The sequence below is a fragment of the Toxotes jaculatrix genome, chromosome 17 (genome assembly GCF_017976425.1).
Source record: "Toxotes jaculatrix isolate fToxJac2 chromosome 17, fToxJac2.pri, whole genome shotgun sequence".
In the NCBI taxonomy this organism is placed as follows: Eukaryota; Metazoa; Chordata; class Actinopteri; family Toxotidae; genus Toxotes; species Toxotes jaculatrix.
The window spans coordinates 10,711,871-10,733,427 of record NC_054410.1 but is presented as its reverse complement, the minus strand read 5'-3'; the positions used below and the strand labels follow the sequence as shown (position 1 = coordinate 10,733,427).

Below are 21,557 nucleotides of genomic sequence, written 5' to 3'. Positions count from 1 at the left end.
TATTTGTTCATTTTTGTGTTTGTCCAAGTATCTGTGGTTCTTTTTCCACTGTTGACAAAGGAGATAAACATGTTAAACTATAAAAGTAAACAGGACAGACGACTGCACGCAGAAAATATGTACGAAGAACATTGATACTGAAAACACCTCTCCACAAATCCCACCATGGAAGTTGAAAAGGTAGAAAAGGAGAAGAAGAAATAAAAAGGACAGTTTTGAAATCTGCCCATGAAATATTCATTGTCACTCTGCAGGGGGTGATAAGATATTCGCAGAGGTTTAACCTTTTTCTTCGTCTGTCATGAATTTTGCAGCGTCAGCGCTACATCTACACAGTAGAGAATAAATACAGCAGCACACATCCCAGAGCTGCAGATCCAAACATTAAGGTCAAGGCTTCGTCGTATCAGCACAGGGCAGTGGTCGTGTCAGCTCGGGTATGATTTGTTACAGCAGGAAGAGAAGTTTTCCCTCAAAGTCCTGGGAAATTCAGCAATGACTATAGAGGCAAGGAGCCAAATGCAGCATGCTTAATGGACGCAGAATGGACTGGCTGGGTATCAGTTCTCATACTAACCGCGCAGAGTTCAGAAGTTGGTCAGTGAACAAAATCGGTTCTCAGGGGTTTTCAGACCACGACAGCATTGCAGTAAGACTCTGGGCTGCAGAACAGCAAGCACTGTGAAAACTGAATGAAAAGTTGAATACTGCAGTTGCTGACTTGTGAAATTGCTGAGAAAACTTTTAAGCGTGCCATTCCTTCAAAACAGCATATTCAGTATTGCTGTATATACTACTATATATTGCAATATATATTGTATATATTTGCTTTTTTCATCCTTTTGTAATCACCTGTATATCATTTACTAAAAGGCTTTGCTCATTTACAAAAGTGGCAGCAAATCGTCTCTGCAGATGAAAAATGTTTATCTCGCATTGCGTTTGATGATTGTATTTTAACCTAAATTGAAGGATCACATGGTTTTATGTGGGACAAAAAGATTGTGCAACCCTTTTTACAACTGCTGGAATAACTGGCAACTGTTAAAAAAAACAAGGCTGCTGTTGAAGATAAATGGCAGTTGGTTTTTGTTTCAGGAAGTTAGTGTTTGACAATTAAAATACACTGAGATTAGATTTTTGTCAAACGGGAACTTTTGATAGAATGAATCCCATCACAGTATTTGTAATTTCCTCCAAATACAAGATGCTTGAATGTCACCAGAGAAAGGGAGGAAAGCAAAGCAAACTCTAAAGCACTCAGATTTCCTCTGAATCCAGTTTAATCTAATTTGGCAACATTACTAAAATGAACATGTATATTACAAGAACATTCATGCACATGCAGCTATCAGCATTAGATATGTAAATGTCAACAACATCAACAGCTTGATGGATTAGTTTCTTACCTGCAAATTGTCAGGTTTTCTCTCTGGCTCATGGTAATGCTCCGTCCCGTTCTCAATGACTGTGAACACTGAGAAAACAAACATTAAATTTTAAAAACCATTTCAATAAACAAGCAATTTTTATTGGATGCCATGCTGAACACAAGAAACATACTGATATATTTGCTTCTGGCAAAAGCCATGCCAGGAAAAGGGCCAAAATGTTAAATTTTGTCCCATGTGTGACATCAGTGGAAAGCTCATGTGGTCATTACTGTGTCTGCAACCACCCCTTATAGGGGCAACAAGTCAAAGTCGTCACCAAAAGTACGATGACTCAACTTCTGGGATTCATAAATATCGCTAACACATTTCTGGATAGTTTCTCATTGCCCATAGTCATCTTTTTTTCTACTAACCCAAACACCACCAAGGAACTGGAACAGGTTCATGGCCGACGCATAGCACAGGCTAACAAGATGAGCTGAATGTGTTAATTTCATTTTTTGTTGGGTCAGGTGCCATCCTCTGAAGGGAACAATTCAGCAGCAGTGTAGCTATGCTTCATATAGCATTTTCCAGTACCAAGGACTAGCTTATTGCACTCCACCACCCCCTTGCCTTCACTGCTCAGAGTGAATACTTCGGCTTGTAAAGGGTCAGCGCCTTGCTTTTCACCACAGAGAGTATTATGCAGCAGAAAAACCCCAGCACCACTAAATCGAGGTAAACACAATTCGGATTGAAAAAAAGAAAAAAAAAAGAAGAGAGGCCCAATTATTTCTTTAAGCTTTTTTCTACAGGATATTCTATACCTGGGTCAGAGTGAGCAAACACTGCCAAAAGAGAGAGTTCATCTCAGAGAACAACCTTATTTGATGGTTCATAGGAGGAGAATTTGATGTTCCAACCTTCTCAGACTCTCTTGTGGGATGAGCAATGGAAATGATTTCTTTTTCCCTGTGTCACTACATGGCTTTGATCCAGATGCACACAGTGTACCACAACGGATACTCACCATCATCACTGTGTTTTCTTGACAGCTCCTGCCTACTGCTGTGAGCCACCACTTCCTCAGGAACCTTATCCAAGTCACTGGTCTGCAGAAATTAGATACATTAAATAAAAGACATTGATAAATCTGTCAGTAATCTTCTCAGTTGATTAATTGTTCAGCCTATAAATGTCAAGAAAAAAAAAAAAAAACGGAGAATGTCCGCCCCAGTCTTCCAAAGTCCAACCAACAATCACAAATGCAAACCATCATTTACCATCATATGAAAACAGGGAAAAGCCACAAATCTTCATATTTCAGATGATGGAACCAGAGAATTTTGGCATGTTTTTGTATGAAAAAAGTTGATTCAGACTAATCTTTGGTATTCTAATGAAGAGAGACAGATAGGAAAAGCTATATACATAGAGTGAGACAGACAGATAGATGGAGAGAGACAGAGACAACTGGAGACAGATCAAAATAGATAGTGATCATTGTGTAGATAAAAACAGATAAAAATACATGGAGATAAAGAAGGACTGATCAATAGGTAGATGGATAAATAGACAATGAGATAGATGGATAGATAGACTTAATTCAGTTTCTGAGTACATAACTAGCTAAAACACATCCAAACCAGCTGTTCTGGAGAAATCTGTTGTGTAGCAAACATACCGTTTCTAAGTCTACATTTGGAAACTATTAGCATAACCCCTGTTGAGATCACATTGTCTCTGACACACACACACGCACACACCCATTCACTAACAGCTGCACAGGATAGGATGGCCCAAACCCAACAGCTTTCAGATGTCATCGTACGGAGGCTCGTATCCAGACTGCTTATACAGTTCAGCTTACATTAGAAGTGATAAGCTATGAAAAACAGATTTGCTAGTGCATTAAACACACATGGAGAGGAGGCTGGAAAGGACTGCAGCTCTACAATCAGTCCAGTCCATCTTCAGAGCTGTAACATGAGAGTTTGCACCGACAACTCCCATCATTACTCCCTGGACCAGAATGCCTTTATTGGTAGTGTTTACAGCCCTGCAGTGGTAGTATCTATTTAAACCATCAGCTACAGTATGTCTTTTGCACTAGGACAAAATACAACAACCACAAAACCTGAAATGAACTGGGATAATCTACTAGTGTCTAGTGTAGCTTAATGAGGAGAATAAACTAAGAGATGGAGTAATACAAACAACTTTCTATGAACAAAATTAGATTTTTATTTGAATTCTAAGTACAGAATTATAAGTCAACAGGGCAAAAACAAACACTACCTGAAGTGATAAATTGGTTTTCTTACCGAGTTTCTGTGTGGAGACTCAGAGCCGCTGGCTCTCTTGGCCTTTTGTGCAAGAGACGTCCCAAACCTCAAAGCCTCGTACACAGGGTCCACCTTATTGCCACAGGCTTTAGAAAAGAATAATATAAGGCATAATGAATGCTGATGATAAACAAATGCTACGATTCTGTGAAAGCCAAGTGGTGATTTACAATACTATAAAACCAGGTAGGTAAATCTTATAAAACAGCTCAAGTGGAAAATTGGTTCTGGAAGTTTTTACTTTCGAGCAGCCCATCCCACACAGAATTGAACTTACTATGAAGATGTAAGCCACTCACCGATGGGCATAACTTCTTTGATACAGCCATACTGTTCTTGGATCAGTAATGGGGAGCTGTAGTACCGCCGAAAGCCTTTTGGCTGAGGAGAGACAGACAAAGGAGGGAAAATGAGAGAGGCTACAGACATTACAGACCAATCAATATGTAGCGAAGCAACCTGACACTGAAATACTGCTCATAACTATTTAATCAGACATTTCTGAATACGACTGATATTGCAAAGATAAAGTTAAGCCATTCTGGACGCTGGGCATTACAGCAAACTCAAGCATATTTCATCACACAAAGAGAGCAGGCTAGGCAGTGTCAGATAAATACCTAATATATGAACAAAATGTGCACAGACTGGGAGTCAGTTTTGTTGCATGTTTTAAGTGAACAGCTCCCTTCATGATGGACTGATCAATAGTATGAATGAATAATAAAAAAAATTCAATTAACGCTGAATCACAACGGTAATTTAACGACACAACATTATAATGAAAACTCATTTAAGCATGAATCTTTATCCTTTAGTTTTGTTTTTATATTACTTATCTGTTATAAGACATTTCTAAACCATTATAAGTAAATATCCAAATACATATTGGTGAATGAATAAATCATAATGCATTTCTGGAAAGAAAATACAGTTTTTAAGAATATATAAAAGAGAAGATACATTTACAGAATTATGAACCTTTAGAAACCAATTTTGGTAACAGTCTGTGTGTAATAAACATGATTAATGCATTATCTAGTATATCAATATTATACTGAACACCATTGTCCTAATTGGAGATGTGAACTGTACAACCCTGAAGCTGGTTACCAGAACACAAACCCAGCAGCTAGTTATGCTAATTGTCATCTACAGTGTGTGTGTCCATGGGGATAGGTGGAGATCTCATTGACAGAAACACTGAGGCACTGTTTCATGCTTGTAAGTGTCTGAACAATTAGATCTAAATATTACAAAAAGATCAGTGACCGGGAAACATGTGCACATGTCGTGCAAAGTATTATGCAGCCTGTTTGGCCTACATGAAGTGTCAGGAACAGACAAAGACTACAGTTATTATAGGTTCAGAGTTAAAGAACAAGAGGGAAGAGTGAGGGTGGAGTGGAGTACAGATGCTGACAGGGCCGTCTGACTCAGTCCACACTCAATTCTGCACTACCCCACGGCAGAGGCACAACATTAGTTCCACTCAATTTAAATTGAATTTCAGCACATTATTATTTGAATGAAAAAAAAATTAATGATTACAGTTTTAAATCATGCATAACCATTGTAAATGAATAAATGATTAGTTATACGCAGAGTTGAAATCCCAATATGCAGGAATAGAAAATGTGACTCTTGACTGTGGTCAAGGTGGTCCACCGCCGTGCACCTGACTAGAAAAACTGATCTTGAAAAGTCACCCTTAATTTATCTGCCTGTCATGTCCTCCTCCCATCTCACAAGGTCTTGAAACATTTATCATTTCTATATCCATTACCTGTCTTCATCCTATCCAATCAATACTTTCTCATCAGTTTTGAATCCGTCTTAAGTAGAGAAGAACGACAGAAGATTGAAATTCTCCACATTCCTTTAAGACATTATCTTGTCTGAAGCACACTGGGTAATGATTCATGTATAGATTTACAGTATTTTGAATTTTCTCTATATTTTTGATTTCTGGAAGACATCTCAAATAACCATTCACATACTATACACTCATTTACTTCTAAGATACAAAGATTTTTGTATGATATATCATACATGAGATTAATGTTCCTTGATCACAGCAGACCGTTATTTAATGTATTTGTGCATCAGTACTGGAGACCTACATCTCTCAGGACAGCCTTTTTTCTGTTTGTTTACGTTTCATGTATTCAAGTTGCGGGTGGTGAAATCTGCATCGCTAATCAGTCCTGATTCATTTCTCATTTGACACCTCTCATGATGAGATGGCTATAAAAAGCAGCCCTCGAGCTCTTCAGGCCCATCTCAAGAACTGAGATGTCAGACTTTCAGGGTCAAACTCATCAAGGGAAAGGTTAAAAGGGCACACTTGTTGGGAGCCCATCTGGTTCATTTGGCTGACTTTATTTACTACACTGACATTGTGACAGCAGTGAGTACAGATATAGTTTGGTTTTAGTGAAATCTGATAAAAAGTCATGAAAGCCTTTCTTATGTGTCTTTAATTCACAAGTAAATAAATAACAGCAGGTACTTTAAGGCATATTTCCCTTGAAGTACTGCCGGACCTCCCTATTCTGATTTCACAGAAAGTAGGAAACTCATCCAAAGCCTGTGAATACTGGGTAAGAACATGCATATGATTACAATGAGAGTCAGGTCTGACTTTACAAACCGTAGCGCTCAAGGCTGCATTCCTGTAAGTTTGAGCACCAAGGAAACAGGGAGAGATAGAGTAACAGATCTGGATGATGTTTTGGAGGAACTGTACTTTTTCAGTGTTATGCAGGACACCTGCTTTTGTTTGTGTGAGAGTGATAAGAATTGCTCATCAAAACCTGATAAGTGAATCATTTTATTTATCATCAACGTTCTGAATCAATTGAACTTTTGAATTGTGTCATTGCAGCAGATCCAGTGCAATTATGTAGCTCAAGCAGTAGCTCAAGAGTTTCAAGCCGTGACTCACACATTAACTGACACGTATTGACTGTAAATCATGCTTAGTCCAAACTGGCAGGTTTCCCAGAAATTTCAGGTGGACTGGAGCTGACAAGACTGAATCTAAACAAAAACCGTGTGTGTCAAGGGAGGCCGAAAAAAGTTATCTAGTGAGTGGTCAGCTTTTGTTAACTAAAGAGACAAAAAGATATTTTACCCGCAAACTGTATACAGAGCCAAAAAAGAGAAAAAAATGTGAGTTTGATTCTATGTAAGTAACAAAATCTTTCCTAAGTGTAACTATTAGTCTTTTCAGGTAAAACTGGTCAGAACTGTACTAGAGCTGTATCTTCAACACTAATGTGCTACAGCTGGTTGTTGCTGAAACTAATAATTATAAATTTAGGTTCTCTCTTAGAGCGCAGCCCTGCTATCCGAAGTACGGATTACAAGTGAAGTAATGTTGTGTAACCAAATAGCTGAACAAAGGCCTAAATGTTAAATACCACTGATTTTTCAGCTGCATCTCTGTATCAGTAAGTTCAGAAACTTACTGAGGAAGTTAAGATGCACTGAAGATTCAGAGCATGAGGTAACTTGATTTTTTTGCTACAGGGTTCTCTAGCCAAGAGAAACAAGCATGGCTACAGAAGTGTCCAAGTTTAGAGTAAGTCGAATTTAGAGCTGTACTCCACTGGGGAAACTTCCCTTTTTATGCTTGACCTCTCAACCTCATTTTCCACTCCTGAGAGCCGATCATATCTTCAAGCCTCATCCCTCAGGCATCTAAAAGACGTCACGACGGGAAAGGAGAAATACTGCCTGTACTGTTCGTATCACTTCCATATTATTTCTATGAAACATAAGTTTGGTCCAGACCACCAGTTTTCTGGACTGCCATGGAAGTGAAAGCGATGAATGTTACCTGGATCTGGGTTTCACTAGTGTGACCGATCCCTCCCCAGTAAAAACACTCAATTATCATCACCAAATAATGGGGCTAGACACCCAGAGAGTGTGGTGCTGGGGAAGAAATGATATACATTAACAATAACAATTTTTAAGTTGAGGGGTTTCTACTGTGGTTTTGGAAAAGGTTCATAAGCCTAAAAGGTTCCTTAACTTTTAAAGGTTCAGTGTGCTTCACGTGTCACCCACCCACATCTAAGGGCAAAGTGCAAGCACAACTGTCTTGAACCAAAGAAACTGCAACGAAACTGCAGGCTGTTACTTCTCAGGATCTCATTACCTCTGCTGATAAAATAAAAGCTGTCATTTAATCATTTATAAATGAGTGATGAGTGATGATTAATCTAAATAGTTTTGCACCCTGTAACTCTACAAAAGACAACAGCAACGACATCAGACTGTGAAATGCCAAACACATAATATGATGTGTGCTACATGTGACATCTTCAATAGTGGTTATATCAGGATCATATTGATCCTGACTTAATGGTTTATGCTGATGGCAGCACGGCAGAACTTGACGAAGGTGAAGAGGAAGGTCAGCATTTTTGTAAAAGATGTGCTGTATTACTATTATCTAACACGAAGAGCAACAGAGTGATGATATAACGACCATGAGGATGATGACGAGGATGGATGGTGGTCACAGATGTACCAGCACACTCACACATAGAGTGTGATTTTCTGAATAAGCACATTCCGGTGGGAAATGGTCAGACAGCCAACTATAATAGGTCTGTTTTGGTTGTTCATAATGACATCAGTAAGTATATTCCTGAAGCTCAGAGTCTCTCAAACTGTTAACAGCAAAGTGGAGAGTGTGCCGTCTATATCATGTCTTGATGTCTTGTGTCTTTCTGTGTCATGCATCTTACCAGTTTGCCCATGCAGCGCTGCTGTCCCACTCCATTCTCACATTTGTGGTGGAGGCTCATCTTGCAGGCTTTGCAGCGCAGGCCGTGCTTTGCTGTATTTCCCGCCAGGAACACCACATGTTTGGCTGTGGTACCTAACACATAAAAACAGACACAGAAAGGGACAACAGGTTCAAATCTATGATGTCAGGAGCTGGACTCTAATGGTTTTCCTAACTAACACCAAATTACACACAAAAAAAGCGGAGGACATAAAAATTTTTTGTTCTGAAAACCATTTCATTCATTTATTCATTGTCTATAAACACTTATTCCCACCCAGAGTTTCTGGAGCCTTTCCCAGTGCATGCAGGGAAAGGCTGTGAAATGACACGTGGAGTGTTTTAACAGGGACAAAATTTAACAAATGCAACACATGATGTGAACTTCTGCAAAACCATCTTAACCAGACTGACTGTAACTGCTCAGTCTCCACCACGTGAAACCATTTCAGACTGCTGCCTGAGAGCAGCTCAACCTTACTTATTAATACGTGACTCACCGTTGCTGGAATTAATGAAGATTAATTTGACTTATTTGTGAACCGAAGTTACGCAACATCGAAATTGCACGTATTTAGCGTGTGTGTGCATGAGTAACAAATGAATAATTACTGAGAAAGACAGAGATGAGAGCTCCACAGAAAGGTACTGTAGATAATGGAACAAAAAAATGAGAATGTTAGTCTTGTTTTTGGTGGAGACGTGATACTGTAAAGAGAAAGGTGTTGGCGGAGAGTTAAGGTCACATGGCAACAGTGATCTATAATGAAGATCACTGAGCTGAAGAGATGAATAGGCAGGTATGCATGAACATGTGGTAAGAAGGTAATAAAGGCATTTTGGGGAGTTTAAGTGGTGTAAAATCCAGCTTTCACTGGTTACACTATAGATTCAATTAAGAACGCGTGTACTTAAAAATTAAGCTGGTAGTCATTAGACTGAAGAGGCAAATAGCTCAACCTCATATTTCAGACTACTTAACCTTTAAAAGATTTAAAAGATACTGCTGTCTAGATCTTGCCACATCGTATTCCTACTCCGTGCAGAACAAAAAATCCTGAAAACTGGGCTAACTCCCCAGTCTCTGCTCCACTGAGACTGTGTATGCCTCTAGGGAGCGACAGGGCCAGAACTTCAGCGCCAAATGTAAACTCTGTACATATTCTGCATTCAAATAATACTAAGTTTGACGGAGCAAAAGTTAAACTTAGTAGTTGAGCTAATCAGCAGCCGTTACTGGACAGTGGAAGCTTGTAGCATAAGGCCCAGTATATGAAAATGTGAATTTATATTCTTTTGATTTCAAGTGGAGAATCACTCAAATGATCAATGCTGGCAGAATCCTCACAGAAGATGAAAGCAGAGAGGGATTCCTGAGAAAACAAATTATCTGTAAACCATTATGTGTTATACATAGCATGACAAAGACCACCACTTACAGCCAGCTGTGGTGTATCATTTGACAGCTGTTCCACATTAACAAGAGAGGACAGTGTTATCAAGCCCGAGTGCTGTTATTAGTTGTAGTCTGGCAGCGATGAGCCTTGGGCTCTTTATTGATTAATCAATGATCACGTGCCCTGCTCTGGCACACACACTCTCCATGTGTGCATGTGAAAATATGGACATGCAAAGGAATCATCAATAGACTTCAGTGGGCGTCCAGAGCACAAAGGAGGATATAAGATCATTTGACTAAAACAAGTGTCATCACAGAACGATTGTCTAGTTTTGTACAGTATTAAGTGCATTGTAACTGGGCATTGTGGCAGCATTTCAGTCCAGGTTATCCTCAAAATGCAACATATTCAGTTTGATAAGCAGGGTGAACAGGGTCAGTGAGCAAAGGTAATACTGTGCTGCATAAATGAAACCAAGCAGAACACCTGATCCCCAAACAAGGCAGCAAACACAAGACACTGTGTACTTAGAATACAAAGCCTCTCATGTGTAGTTTACTGAGGCAGCACAGGAAAACAAAAATCTCTGCTCTTCTCTTCACGTGCTGTAACGTGAACTGGTGTCACGGCTATCTGGGACTGGACAGCAGTGAAACTCAGTAATGGGTGGAAAACTGGATATGCATTCCCCATTTTAAAGCTCATGTGTTGCTTGGCTGGGCCGCACTGACACAAAGCTGGCGGAGCTAGTTATACTGAGACGGAAACCCAGAGAAATGTGATCCCGGCCCTGAATCCTCACCGGTCAGCCACAGATCACCAACAACAGCAACAGAAGCAGAGGCAACGAGCACAACCTGCACCGATTTTTAGGTTGCTCTAAATCAGGTCAACTGAGTTTCATTCTCCTTCAGGTCAGCAAACAATTTGCCTACGGTACCTTTAAGACACCCTGACTGGAGTCCTTGTCTATCTCTGTGGATGCACAGGAGCAGGAAGCAAGTGGAGCTCTTGTCAAGCTGTTGTTGATTGTTTTAAGCTGACTCACTCCAACATGTGAGAATAATGAGACGCCTCCATGTTAACTCGAATCAGCTAAGAAGTGAACAAACCACTGTGTTTCAGCAGGATGACAGAAGAAGATCATACTGTCGTCCTCCTTTGGTAATAGCTAAGTGATGACGTTAGCATGTGTGTGTGTGTTTAGGTGCTTTTTTTCCTCCAGGCTCAGGGAAGAGCCCGGGGCCTAGAGCCATTACAGCTGTGGGGAAAGTGAGTGACAGTGCTGCATTCTTTGGCATTCACTCTTTCTTGGCCCCTGCTGCCTTTAAAGCCTATTATTCATTTACAATACAGTAAAAGGACAAGACTCCTGCCAGATTTTCCATACCTTCTTCATCTTGCCTTTTATTTTCTTCTCACAGTCTTTCTTACTCCATTTTCTAGTCTTCCTCCCTACAGTATCTCTCTCGCGCTCTTTACAATAGCCATACATTGATCCATTAAGCTACTGATCTTACCACACGCCTCCTGATTTCCTGTGCAAATAGCCATCATTGTGACAATATCTCCTCCACCTCTTCTTTCTCTTAAGCTCCTCTAAACCACTGACCTGGGCAGCTCTCTTTGGTTTTTGCAGACTTTAAATAGTTTCTCCCACTGCCATTTGATTTCCCCCTGCCATTTCCTGATCTGGGAAATCAAGGAAATAAGGCTTAGAATGATGAATGCCTTGCTTAAGCTGATTTTTTATGCATCCATCTCTGATCAGGGGTCTTCTGAAATCAAATGTTGAGGGCACCAATGTCACATTAACTGTTATCGGAAATTAAATTCATTTGCAGCAATAAGCAGTCAGTCTGCAAAGATATCTGATCCGAAATTTTCCACCAAAAACTGAAATTGAAATTTTGCCTCTTTCACAGAAATTCATTCAAAAAGTCAGTCAAACAAAACCACAATTCTCAAGCTCATGGTGGCAAGAGAAGAAAAGTCAGATGGTTACTAAGGTGATCAATGTCCAATCACCAAAGTCTGTAATGTTCATCTTCTGGGAACCATGAATGATTGTATGAAATTTTGTGCCAATTCATCAAATACTTTTTGAGATATTTCAGTCCGATGGGCAGATATCAACCCCACAGGGCTAAAAATAGCAAACTGTAGTTTGAGCCAACGCTGAAACTTGAATATGTCAGTACATCTCCAAAAATCTTCCCTTTCCTTAAACTTTTCTTGCAATGGCTTTTTTTTTTTTTTATGTGACATTTCTCCTGCTGGCACTCATGCAGCTTGACATTTTGCAGTGCATTTTGTAACAATGTACTGATGTGTGAGACATTTTCAGGACATGTCAGCTATCAGTTGTTACACTAAAATGGATAAATGCTGGCCTAGTGGAAGTGCAAGGCCGTCACAACACGCAGTGGCATCCTGTTCAGCAACTGAACACAGTGTATGAGCTGTTCTCTTATATAGAGTACAAGGGTTTTACAAAACAGATGAACGTCTACAGAAAAACAGTAATATGTTTATTGCTTTATTAAATATTTACTAATGTAGTTTACTCTGCCTTCATCTAATAAAATTAACGAATGACTCAGAGCACTATAATATAATTCAGCCTTTTTTATTATGGATGGTCACATTAAATTTGCACAGGCTTTTATATAATAAAGGACTCTTGTGTTGGAAGAATGTGGCTCTTTAATATTTCCAGTCTGCTTTTTGTAATATCAATATATTGGTATTCATCTGTTGAGCAGTTGTTAGTGTAGGGAGGTTCATCTGTATATGCAGACCTTTATTTTATTTATTTTTTGTTAAAAAAAAGAGTGAAACTGATTTTAAGATTGAACCAAGAGCTGAAATTAGCGTACATCTCATTTAATCCATTTAAAAATCACCATACCCTTTCTATATCCATTTATATATTAAATTGTATAACTGTATGCAACTAAGGCAACTCACGGATTTATAAACAAAACCAAAACCTGCTACCTGAGGCCCGAGAAATGCGAAAAAACAAATCAGCAAATGAAATTCTTAAAACACCCGTTTTGTATTTAAGCAATCCACAGGAATGTACGAATGTGGATTTAGTTTGCTGTGCACCAATAGTCATTTGATTACAAGTATTTTCCTCTTCCCAGAACCTTCTCCACCTTTATAAATCTTATGAAACACTAGTGAATAATTAGTGCACCAGAAACCAGTAAAAATTTCTTCTGAATGGCCATTAAGATTTAATAATCTCAGTGTGATTGTACAGTTTGAGTCCCATCCACCACCACTATCTCTCGCTCTCCCTCCTGTGTGCTGCTCTTTGACTCTGGGACACTGAGTCAGACTTTGATAGCACTATTGCAGCTCATTATATACGCACACACACACATACACACACAAAAACACCCTCCACCCTCTCTCTGTCTCTGCTGCTGAACACACTGTGTTCTCATTAAAGCAGGACAAATGAAGACGAGGGCAGCATCTTTTTTTCATGAGCAGACCAGAGGGCACGGCACCTATCACAGGGCCAGGCAGACCTGACATCACACTTTCATTACCAACAGACCACCAGTGGGCCATTCAAAGATTTGGCCATTGGACAAGCTTCACTGGCCACGCCACATAAAACGTACGAAAATTTGTTTAATGGTGGAATTAATTTCAGTTTTACTTTAGTCGCCTTGTGTTCGAAGCCCGTCTGGATTTTTGATGAGAATGAAAACAGATTTGTTGTATCGCAAACATTATCATGCCAGAAATGGTACGAATTCTGTTTTATGCTTGTCACGGTAGAAAGCCATCTTCATAGTGACACAGTAATTCTGTATTACACAGTCACAGGTGGGGAGATCAAAAGATCAAAACATTAAGGGCCACTCCGAATTCAATCTATTAAAGTGGGAAAGACACAGATGCCTATGGTAACATGTTTGTCTTGGTGCTCAAGACTGTAAACGTCTAAGTGTACAAGTTAAGCCAACTAACATCAAACCTACATTAACTGTTTTTTGTTTTAGTAATTTGGGGGCAGCGGAAAGCAGCTGTAAACACAAATTTTACATAACCTCTTCATATAGCATTGCTTATTTACACATCCTGAAGTAATGGAGCAACATTTGCTTTCATTTTGAGTTGTTTGTGTCCAACTGATGAATGTATGCCTAGTTTTCATTGTTCTTTTAGCTCTGTTTTGATCAGCTCCTGAGGGAGTGTTCACCAGCTAGTCGCTAATAGTGTCCGTCTGCCGTTTGGTGCAGGCAGGTGGTGCACAGTGGGTCCATCAGAGCTTTTTGTCTGAAAACAGCCGCATGCTGTGGCTGGAGAAAAGAAAAAGAAAAAAGCACTGATGAGAGCGGTGAGAGTGAACCACAACAGTAAAGTCACGGGCTGTAAAACCAAAACAATGAGCTGAAAGATGCTATAAAGCTTCACAGAGCTGAGAGGAAGTGCAGTCCGGTGAAAGCTCTCTGTGGGCTCATTACCATGTGTGAGCCATTTTCACATTACACAATGTCATCTGATACATTTTTAATGAAAAAATATATTGTTTACAGCAGCTTCAGTTGATTGGTTTGATGACATGCAAGGGCCCAACCGTGCTCGTTCGCATGCACAGTTCTGAACCCATCCTTACTTCCACCAGTCTGACGTCTTTTATCTGCTACCAAACATGATATCTGGGGCTTGTTGAGCAGATGGTGTGGACAGCCTTTGTCATTACTATGCTGCAGAGGCCCTGGGATATAAAGATTTAGTAGTCCCCCAGTACTGATGGTTAACAAGGGGGGTGGGGGCAGCCAGAGAAACTGGAACATCTGGTGAGGGGAGAACAGGTAGAGGAGCTGGCATGGCTGATGTTGACACCTCAGTCCCATCCTCACAGGCGGAGGGACAGGGCACAGTGTGTGAATAAGGAGGACAGAGATACTTTGGTCACATGTCAGCAGGTCAAGTTGTATACTCAGTGCCTAATTGTGTGTGTGTGTTACAGTATACATGGTGTGTGTGTGTGTGTGTTTCACTGCTTTGCAAACTGTTCTGACTGTATAACAATGTTGTATTTAGAATACAAAAACAAAGGTGATCACTTTAGAAAACAATAACCTCTTATTTCCATACTATATGTGCACATTATTATTTCCCTCTAATTTTAACTCTGATGACAATTTCTCTTAGCGCTTCACCATGACATCATGGTCTTAAAAGACAACCTGATAAAGGTCTCATTATGAAAAGGTTATTTTAAATGCTGTGACTGCACAGTTCATTAAATGATGTGCTGCAGCATTTTTTTTTTTTTTTGCTTTCTCCTGTGATATTGCCACTCTGCTTTGTTTGATATTCTGACCACACTAATGAAGGAGGGGAGGCGCGGTAACCATACCTACGATCATGTGGTTGCAGACGTCACAGAACGTGGGCTTCTTGAAGATGTGCTCCATGAAGCAGTGTCCCGCAGAGTCTACCTGCAGCGGGTTGCGTGACTGGGAGCGCGATGTGGGCGGAGGAGCGCAGGGGATGGCCGGAGGGACCGGAGGGATGGGGAGGTTGGTGGTGTGCGGCGGGGCCATCCCGATGTTGCAGAGATGGCCCGTGCTGCTGCTCACGTCAGAGAGCAGCTCCGTCTTGTTGTCACTGCTGGTTCGGAAGAAGTTGTCGGCGCTCTTGCTGCGGATGCTCTTGGTCTTGAAGGACAAGGAGCGTTTGAGTTTCTGCAGCTGAAAAGAGAGAAAAGGAGTTGAGGAAAACTGGAGCGAGGGAGAGAAAAAGACAGAGATTGTATGAGGAGAGAGAATGACAGAGGGGAGAGAAAAGTGGGACATAAAGTAATTCAGTTCCTGTAATAACCTATATAAATTACCACATTACAAAGTCTCTAAAACCTTCAAGCAAGTGTCTCATTGTCTGATGGCGGATAGAGAGACCATCACTAGGGGCAACTTATCACTGCTTAGTGGAAAGCCTTCGAGGTTCCCAACCTGGAGGGTAATGTGATTTCCAGGTTGGGCCGACACATTATATCAACGCTATTCCTCACACGCTGCGCCGTCGTTTCTGACCGCAGCCTCTATCAATCTCATTGGCCTCGTCTTTTACAGTAATGCTCCACAGTGACAGCTCCTCATTTAACCTCTCAGTGTGTGTGGTTCCTCCCCTGTGAAACCCACTTAATTCTGGGCTCACACACATAATAAAAAATCTCTAAGCTACTGTAATGTGATTTTATGCTTTTGGTTTCTGGCTGGTATGTGGCTGCAGATGTCTGATTGAAGAAATAGGTGATGGGTAGGGAAGGACTCGTATTGATGAGTGATACACTAGCACACAGTACAGGGCTGAATGTTCAACTGTGAACAGGTAAACACCTGTGGGGACTGACTGACTCTGCTGGCTGCTCAAGGTTAATCCGTCCTCTTCGAAGTTTGCTTGTTTCAAAGTAGTAGCTACATACACACACACGCACACACACACAGTTTAAATCAACTGACTCTTAAACGAGATATTCTTATGGAGACTTAGACTATCATACTATAAGGTGAATAAACATGCACATGTTTGCTGTTGGTATTTTGGCAAACATGCCTGAGCAAATTATTTATAGAGCTTATCACTGCAGCTTTGGCATGGTGAGGATCAATCAGTTCTACGGGTCACTCTGGAAACAATCAATTTGGACCCTTTCTCTACCATTACCACCCATACACACACACACACACACACACACACACACACACACAAACAAACATGAGCATACAGCACACATACATTTTCCTTCACTCGTGTGACTTTTACATACCCTGAAAATAAAATCTGTGGTAAAACACAAGGATAATACTAACACAGCTGGTTCTAGATAGATTTACAATTTTTTTCTGTAAATGATTAGTGTGTTGTACTTATCTACCAATGCTGTGGTAGTAAAGGACACTACTGTGAGGTGGTTTTTATGTTTAAATAAAAAAAAAACAGTCTTAATAGATAAACATATTGCAAAATGAGCAAAGTGAGGGAATGTGTGCATGCATCAGGGAGCTCATGCTGTGCTTGCTGGTGCCAAATCCATAAGAGCTGTGGTCTATCAGAAAGCTGGGGGAGGGTTAATGGGGGGGTAGGGTAATGCAAAACAAACAAAAAAAAAAAAAGCCTGCATAAGACCACATATCAAATCATTGTAAGTAAATAAACTTGCTGATGCAGCCTCGGAACAAAGAGTGCCCTCTAGGAATATGGGTGATGATGGATTTAACCTTGTGTGGCATTGACTTAACTAAGTGATCTATTAAAATCGGTAAAAGCTGTAAAATGAAACAACTTTTATCTTCATGTACATGCAGGTATGCTGTAACGATGGACTAGAATCAGCAGTACACTACAGTTTGCACAAGAGTGTAGGCTCACCTTGAGCTTGTGATGTTCAGGCCTCACAGTATTCTTAAAGGAGGAATAAAAACACAAACACAGCTTTACTTAATAGTAGTAAACTTGATCAGCCCACTAAGAAACTCATTCTACTTATCCTCGCAATAAGAATGATTGAACACTTTCTTAAATGACTTTTTTGTCTTTCTGAGGTGTTCTACGCTCGATCGCCCACAACATTGGAAGTGAGTGTGGCTGTTTGGCAGAAGCTTTAAAAAATGATGTGAAAAGTCAGCCAGGAGTCTCTTGAAGTACCCCAGTGACCACACATGCCAAAGTAAGAGCTCACATGCTTGAGCCTTAAAAAACATAATGCAACAGAGGAGCTCATCTGCGTCACCTGATAAACCTGACCGAGTACTGTTTATACAAATGCAAAATCCTCCTCTTCACAAACAATCATTCATAATCTGTTAAAAGACAGAAAGTGTGAGTCTCATCTGTCCTTTGTGAAAGCTTTGGGGACAGGACAGCTACTGTGGCTATCCACTAGCAATGACAACAGTCCAATATTGTACAGCTAATTGTACTAGTCTGTGCAACATGTGACCCACATAGATGGCAAAAGGCCTGAGGCAGCTGTGGGTCCCTACCGCACAGCCTACTTTCCTACAACAGCCACAAGTAGAATGTACAAACCCATATGCCACTTATTTGTTAATATATACATAATATTAACACTGTATTCCTTTACCACTACAGCACAGCACTGGTGTTTTTCAGGCTAATCAAGAACTTTTCCATCCTCAGTCTTCTTAGATCAATTCATCTAAATATCATAATCTCAATTAGGTGATAGTACAAAGATTATAGACTCTTATCTAAAGACAGAAAACACTTTTGTTAAAGATATAAGGAGTATGTGTGGTGCTAAATAATGAGCTTTACTGATCTCATCTTTATCAAAAGATTGTTTTGATTGTAAGATGTCTTACATGTTACAGTATCATGATGTTATTGCAATGGTATTCCTACACCCTAAGGGTGTTAAGTTGTATTAAAATGAGTCTGTAAACTCTCTTTATGGCACTTTACAGGTTTGTCTGTTTGTTTTTGTGTGTGTTTTCTGCCTTACTTGTACTGCTAACGATATTTTATTTTTTTAAGTCTGTCCGAGTAATAGGCATGGTATCATCTTTAAATGTAGCCAAGGTCAGTTTGTTGGAGCTGTTTCAAAAGCTGAACAGACCGACAGAGTTTAAATGTATTTTGGAGCTGATCCCTGTTGAGTAGATTTTACTGTCATGTTAACAGAAGTTTGTTTACCCTGCTTTATTAATAAGAGTTGACTTGATGGACAGCGCGAGCTCACAGTATGTCCACCTATCCGGGATGAGGGTAAATAAGAAATAACAGGGCAGTCCTACCTTGGTTTCCTGCTGGCTGGCGTTCGCCGTCGGGGATTTTGGTGTCTCATTCTGCTCCCGTTCGTCCTCTTTGCCCCCACTTTCGTCCTGAATCATGTTGGCCGGCGGGATCATCCTCTTTATTTGTGATCTCTGAAAAACTGTTGGTCTGTGGAGTTTGTTTTCTCCCACCAGCTGTTTACATCGTTTCCATTCTTCAGTAGTCACCGTGACCCGAGTGTAAGAGGAGAAGTCATCCAGATTCGCTGCTGCTGTTGCTGCTGCTGCGAGGAAGAGGGGAAGATCCGAGTCTCACCCGCCGACAGAAAAGATAATAAAAACGTCTTGAAGAAACTGTGAAAGATGTGTTTTCCAAATCAGAAGTGGAAAGTGTGTTCAACACAGCTCGAAAGTGTCCTGCTCGGCTAAAGGAGGCTTGCTCGTTGATCGTGTCGTTGTGCGTAATCCTGCCAAGACATCTCCAAGTCCACGCTGTGCGCTGTGCGCCTCACACTGCCAATACACTGATGGGTGGAGAGCTAAGAGAGAGAGACCGAGGGAGGGAAGGACGGGGAAGGAGGAGAAATGTGACTCAAAGACTCTGTCCTGACAAAATTCACATAGAGAACTCCCATATGGTCCAACTGAATCAACACTTTTTTCAAATGAAATAAAAAAAATAAAATAAAGCTGACTGGGCTGGGCACACGGTTTCAGATGTTTCTTTCTAGAGCAAATCCACTTATTTAAACACTTTTCTGGAACTAGGTCTTTTACTTCGTACTTTACCTTCTGTAGGCTTATTATGACTGAGAAAATCCAAAGTATATCACTTCACTGTGTCCATTCAAGTGAGGTTTGAAGAGTAAGTACAATTTAAGAGTAGAAAGAAGCTGTTGGGACCAGTATAACTGAAAGAAAAAAATCAACTTACTAATCACTTACTTACTTGACTACAGTACACCACACTAAAATATACCTGAACAATCTGTTGCTAAAGGTAATTAAATTATTGTTTTGTTTTGTTTTGTCAGTATTTATTGATTAAGACAGGCAGAATCTCCCAAAATGTCAAGCTTTTATTCATTTGATAATTAAGTCAATCATCAAATGAATTAAGCCAAGAAAACAATGACACAGTCATATATGTATATATATATAAACACATCCATATGCCATCGTTTAGGAAATAAACAACATTACGACACTTAATCTTTTGCAGTAAAATATGAGGCATCTCATCTCTCCACCTCAGATGGGATAGGTGTAGTAGTGATACATCACGCTGCCTCCCTCCAGGCTCCCCTGTGATGTGATGTCCTTGAAGTTATATTGCGGGACGAAGGAGGCAGGCGCCAGACTGCAGCCTCCTCACTCAGACAGGAATGCAACACAGACCTGAAGAGTGAGTCTACATGTCCAGCTCAGTTTTCTGAGGGATCCCCTTTACTAAAAACTCAGCTACATCCCCTGAAATTAGATAAATGTGTCAAAGAAGGGCTCAAAATAACAGAAAACACCAAGAATAATCACTTTTTTTTTGACAGGCCAGCTGTCCTTTTGTCAGACTCTAGTTTACAAAAAAAAACGTACATATGTTATTCTGACTCTCCTCAGACACTTTTGAAAAACAAGCTCCTAACAATTTGCAGCATCATCAAAAGGTGCATCAGCTGAATGACAAGCATTCAGGGACCGAGGATGCATCTAGTGTTAAAAAGCCACATCAGAGAAAGTACTGCAGGATGACTGAGGTACACAGACATACGAGGTACATACAGTATGGTGTGGTAAATCTCAGACTTAAGAAATAATGTCACTAGATGTTGGTTGAAAGCTCTGGAAAAAGCTAGAATGTAGAGCTTGGACTGAGATTGTTGCTACTTATTTATTTGTTATTAAACATCTGTTTCCAAGATCTGGAGTGAACTGTCATGCTCACCTGTCGACATGTTGGTCTAAATTATTTCAGCCAGTTGAAACAAGCTTTCAAACTTGACACCGGGGGCGTGTTAAATTTTCTTAGCACACTTAGACTGGTGTTAAACTGAACCTCCAGCTCACTGGTGACCATAAATGAGCTGAGGTTATACGCTCTCATGCGATAGCCCACCACCTGCAGAGTGCACAAGACAATCCCCCGAGTTAGTCAGAGAGCCAGGCAACCAGAGCATGAGTCAAGGTTGTATTTGTGCATGTATGCCCATGTGGTGTGTGTGTATGTGTGTGGTTAGTGTGAATCATGTCAGCAGAAAAAGCCAAATGCATGACCAGTTGTGCCAGGAAGCAAGAGGAGAGAGTGTGAAAGAGACACAGAGAGAGAACATTATAATTTCCTCTCTCAGCTGCTGGACCATCGCAGTGGAAGGAGGGCGTGAAAAGATGAGAGAGGAAGACGAAGCGATGGAGGAGGATAGGACAGAGGAGTGGAGCGAGAGGGGTTAATTATTCCAAATGAAAGGTTTCATCAAGGCAATGTGAAAAGCCGGGTCTCGCAATTTCATGCCTCACAGTCGCTAATTGTTTTTAAGCATTTCTTTCTTTTTTTCTTTCTTTATCTCCTACAATTACTATTCCTACTTACATGCATGTGCCTTCATCTTTAATAAAATTAATAAGACTATTAAAGAAGCCAAAGTGACATTCCCCATTAATCTAACCTTGAGCCTACTTGCCACCAGATGAGACTGCCAGTGAAAAAATATTTAAGTTGTTTAGCAGATTATATCTTAAAGAACATTTCTTGCAGGCTTATGTATCTATAGACTTAATAAATGTCACGCTATACAGATACAAAATGAAATCACAATGCCTGTGTCTTACAATAAAGCTTTGCTTGATCACACTCAGATTTACAT

At 40.3% G+C, this 21,557-nt stretch overlaps 1 protein-coding gene across 4 annotated transcripts in view; it reads right to left on the bottom strand.

Moving 5' to 3' along the window:
- The window catches only part of stac (SH3 and cysteine rich domain), a 28,219-nt gene extending 9,025 nt beyond the window's left edge, over nucleotides 1–19,194 (bottom strand). Inside the window, exons 1-8 of one of the 4 annotated variants that reach the window (XM_041061457.1) lie at nucleotides 18,721–19,194; nucleotides 17,333–17,365; nucleotides 15,318–15,681; nucleotides 8,485–8,618; nucleotides 4,021–4,102; nucleotides 3,701–3,807; nucleotides 2,407–2,488; nucleotides 1,410–1,477 (exon numbers count right to left, since the gene is read on the bottom strand). In XM_041061457.1, the coding sequence (XP_040917391.1) occupies nucleotides 1,410–1,477; nucleotides 2,407–2,488; nucleotides 3,701–3,807; nucleotides 4,021–4,102; nucleotides 8,485–8,618; nucleotides 15,318–15,681; nucleotides 17,333–17,365; nucleotides 18,721–18,834 (984 nt within the window). In that variant the 5' untranslated portion in view covers nucleotides 18,835–19,194. The remainder of the gene's footprint in view (nucleotides 1–1,409; nucleotides 1,478–2,406; nucleotides 2,489–3,700; nucleotides 3,808–4,020; nucleotides 4,103–8,484; nucleotides 8,619–15,317; nucleotides 15,682–17,332; nucleotides 17,366–18,720) is intronic. The other 3 variants (XM_041061458.1, XM_041061459.1, XM_041061460.1) reach the window with 3 other exon arrangements.
- Nucleotides 19,195–21,557: the final 2,363 nt, after the last annotated feature.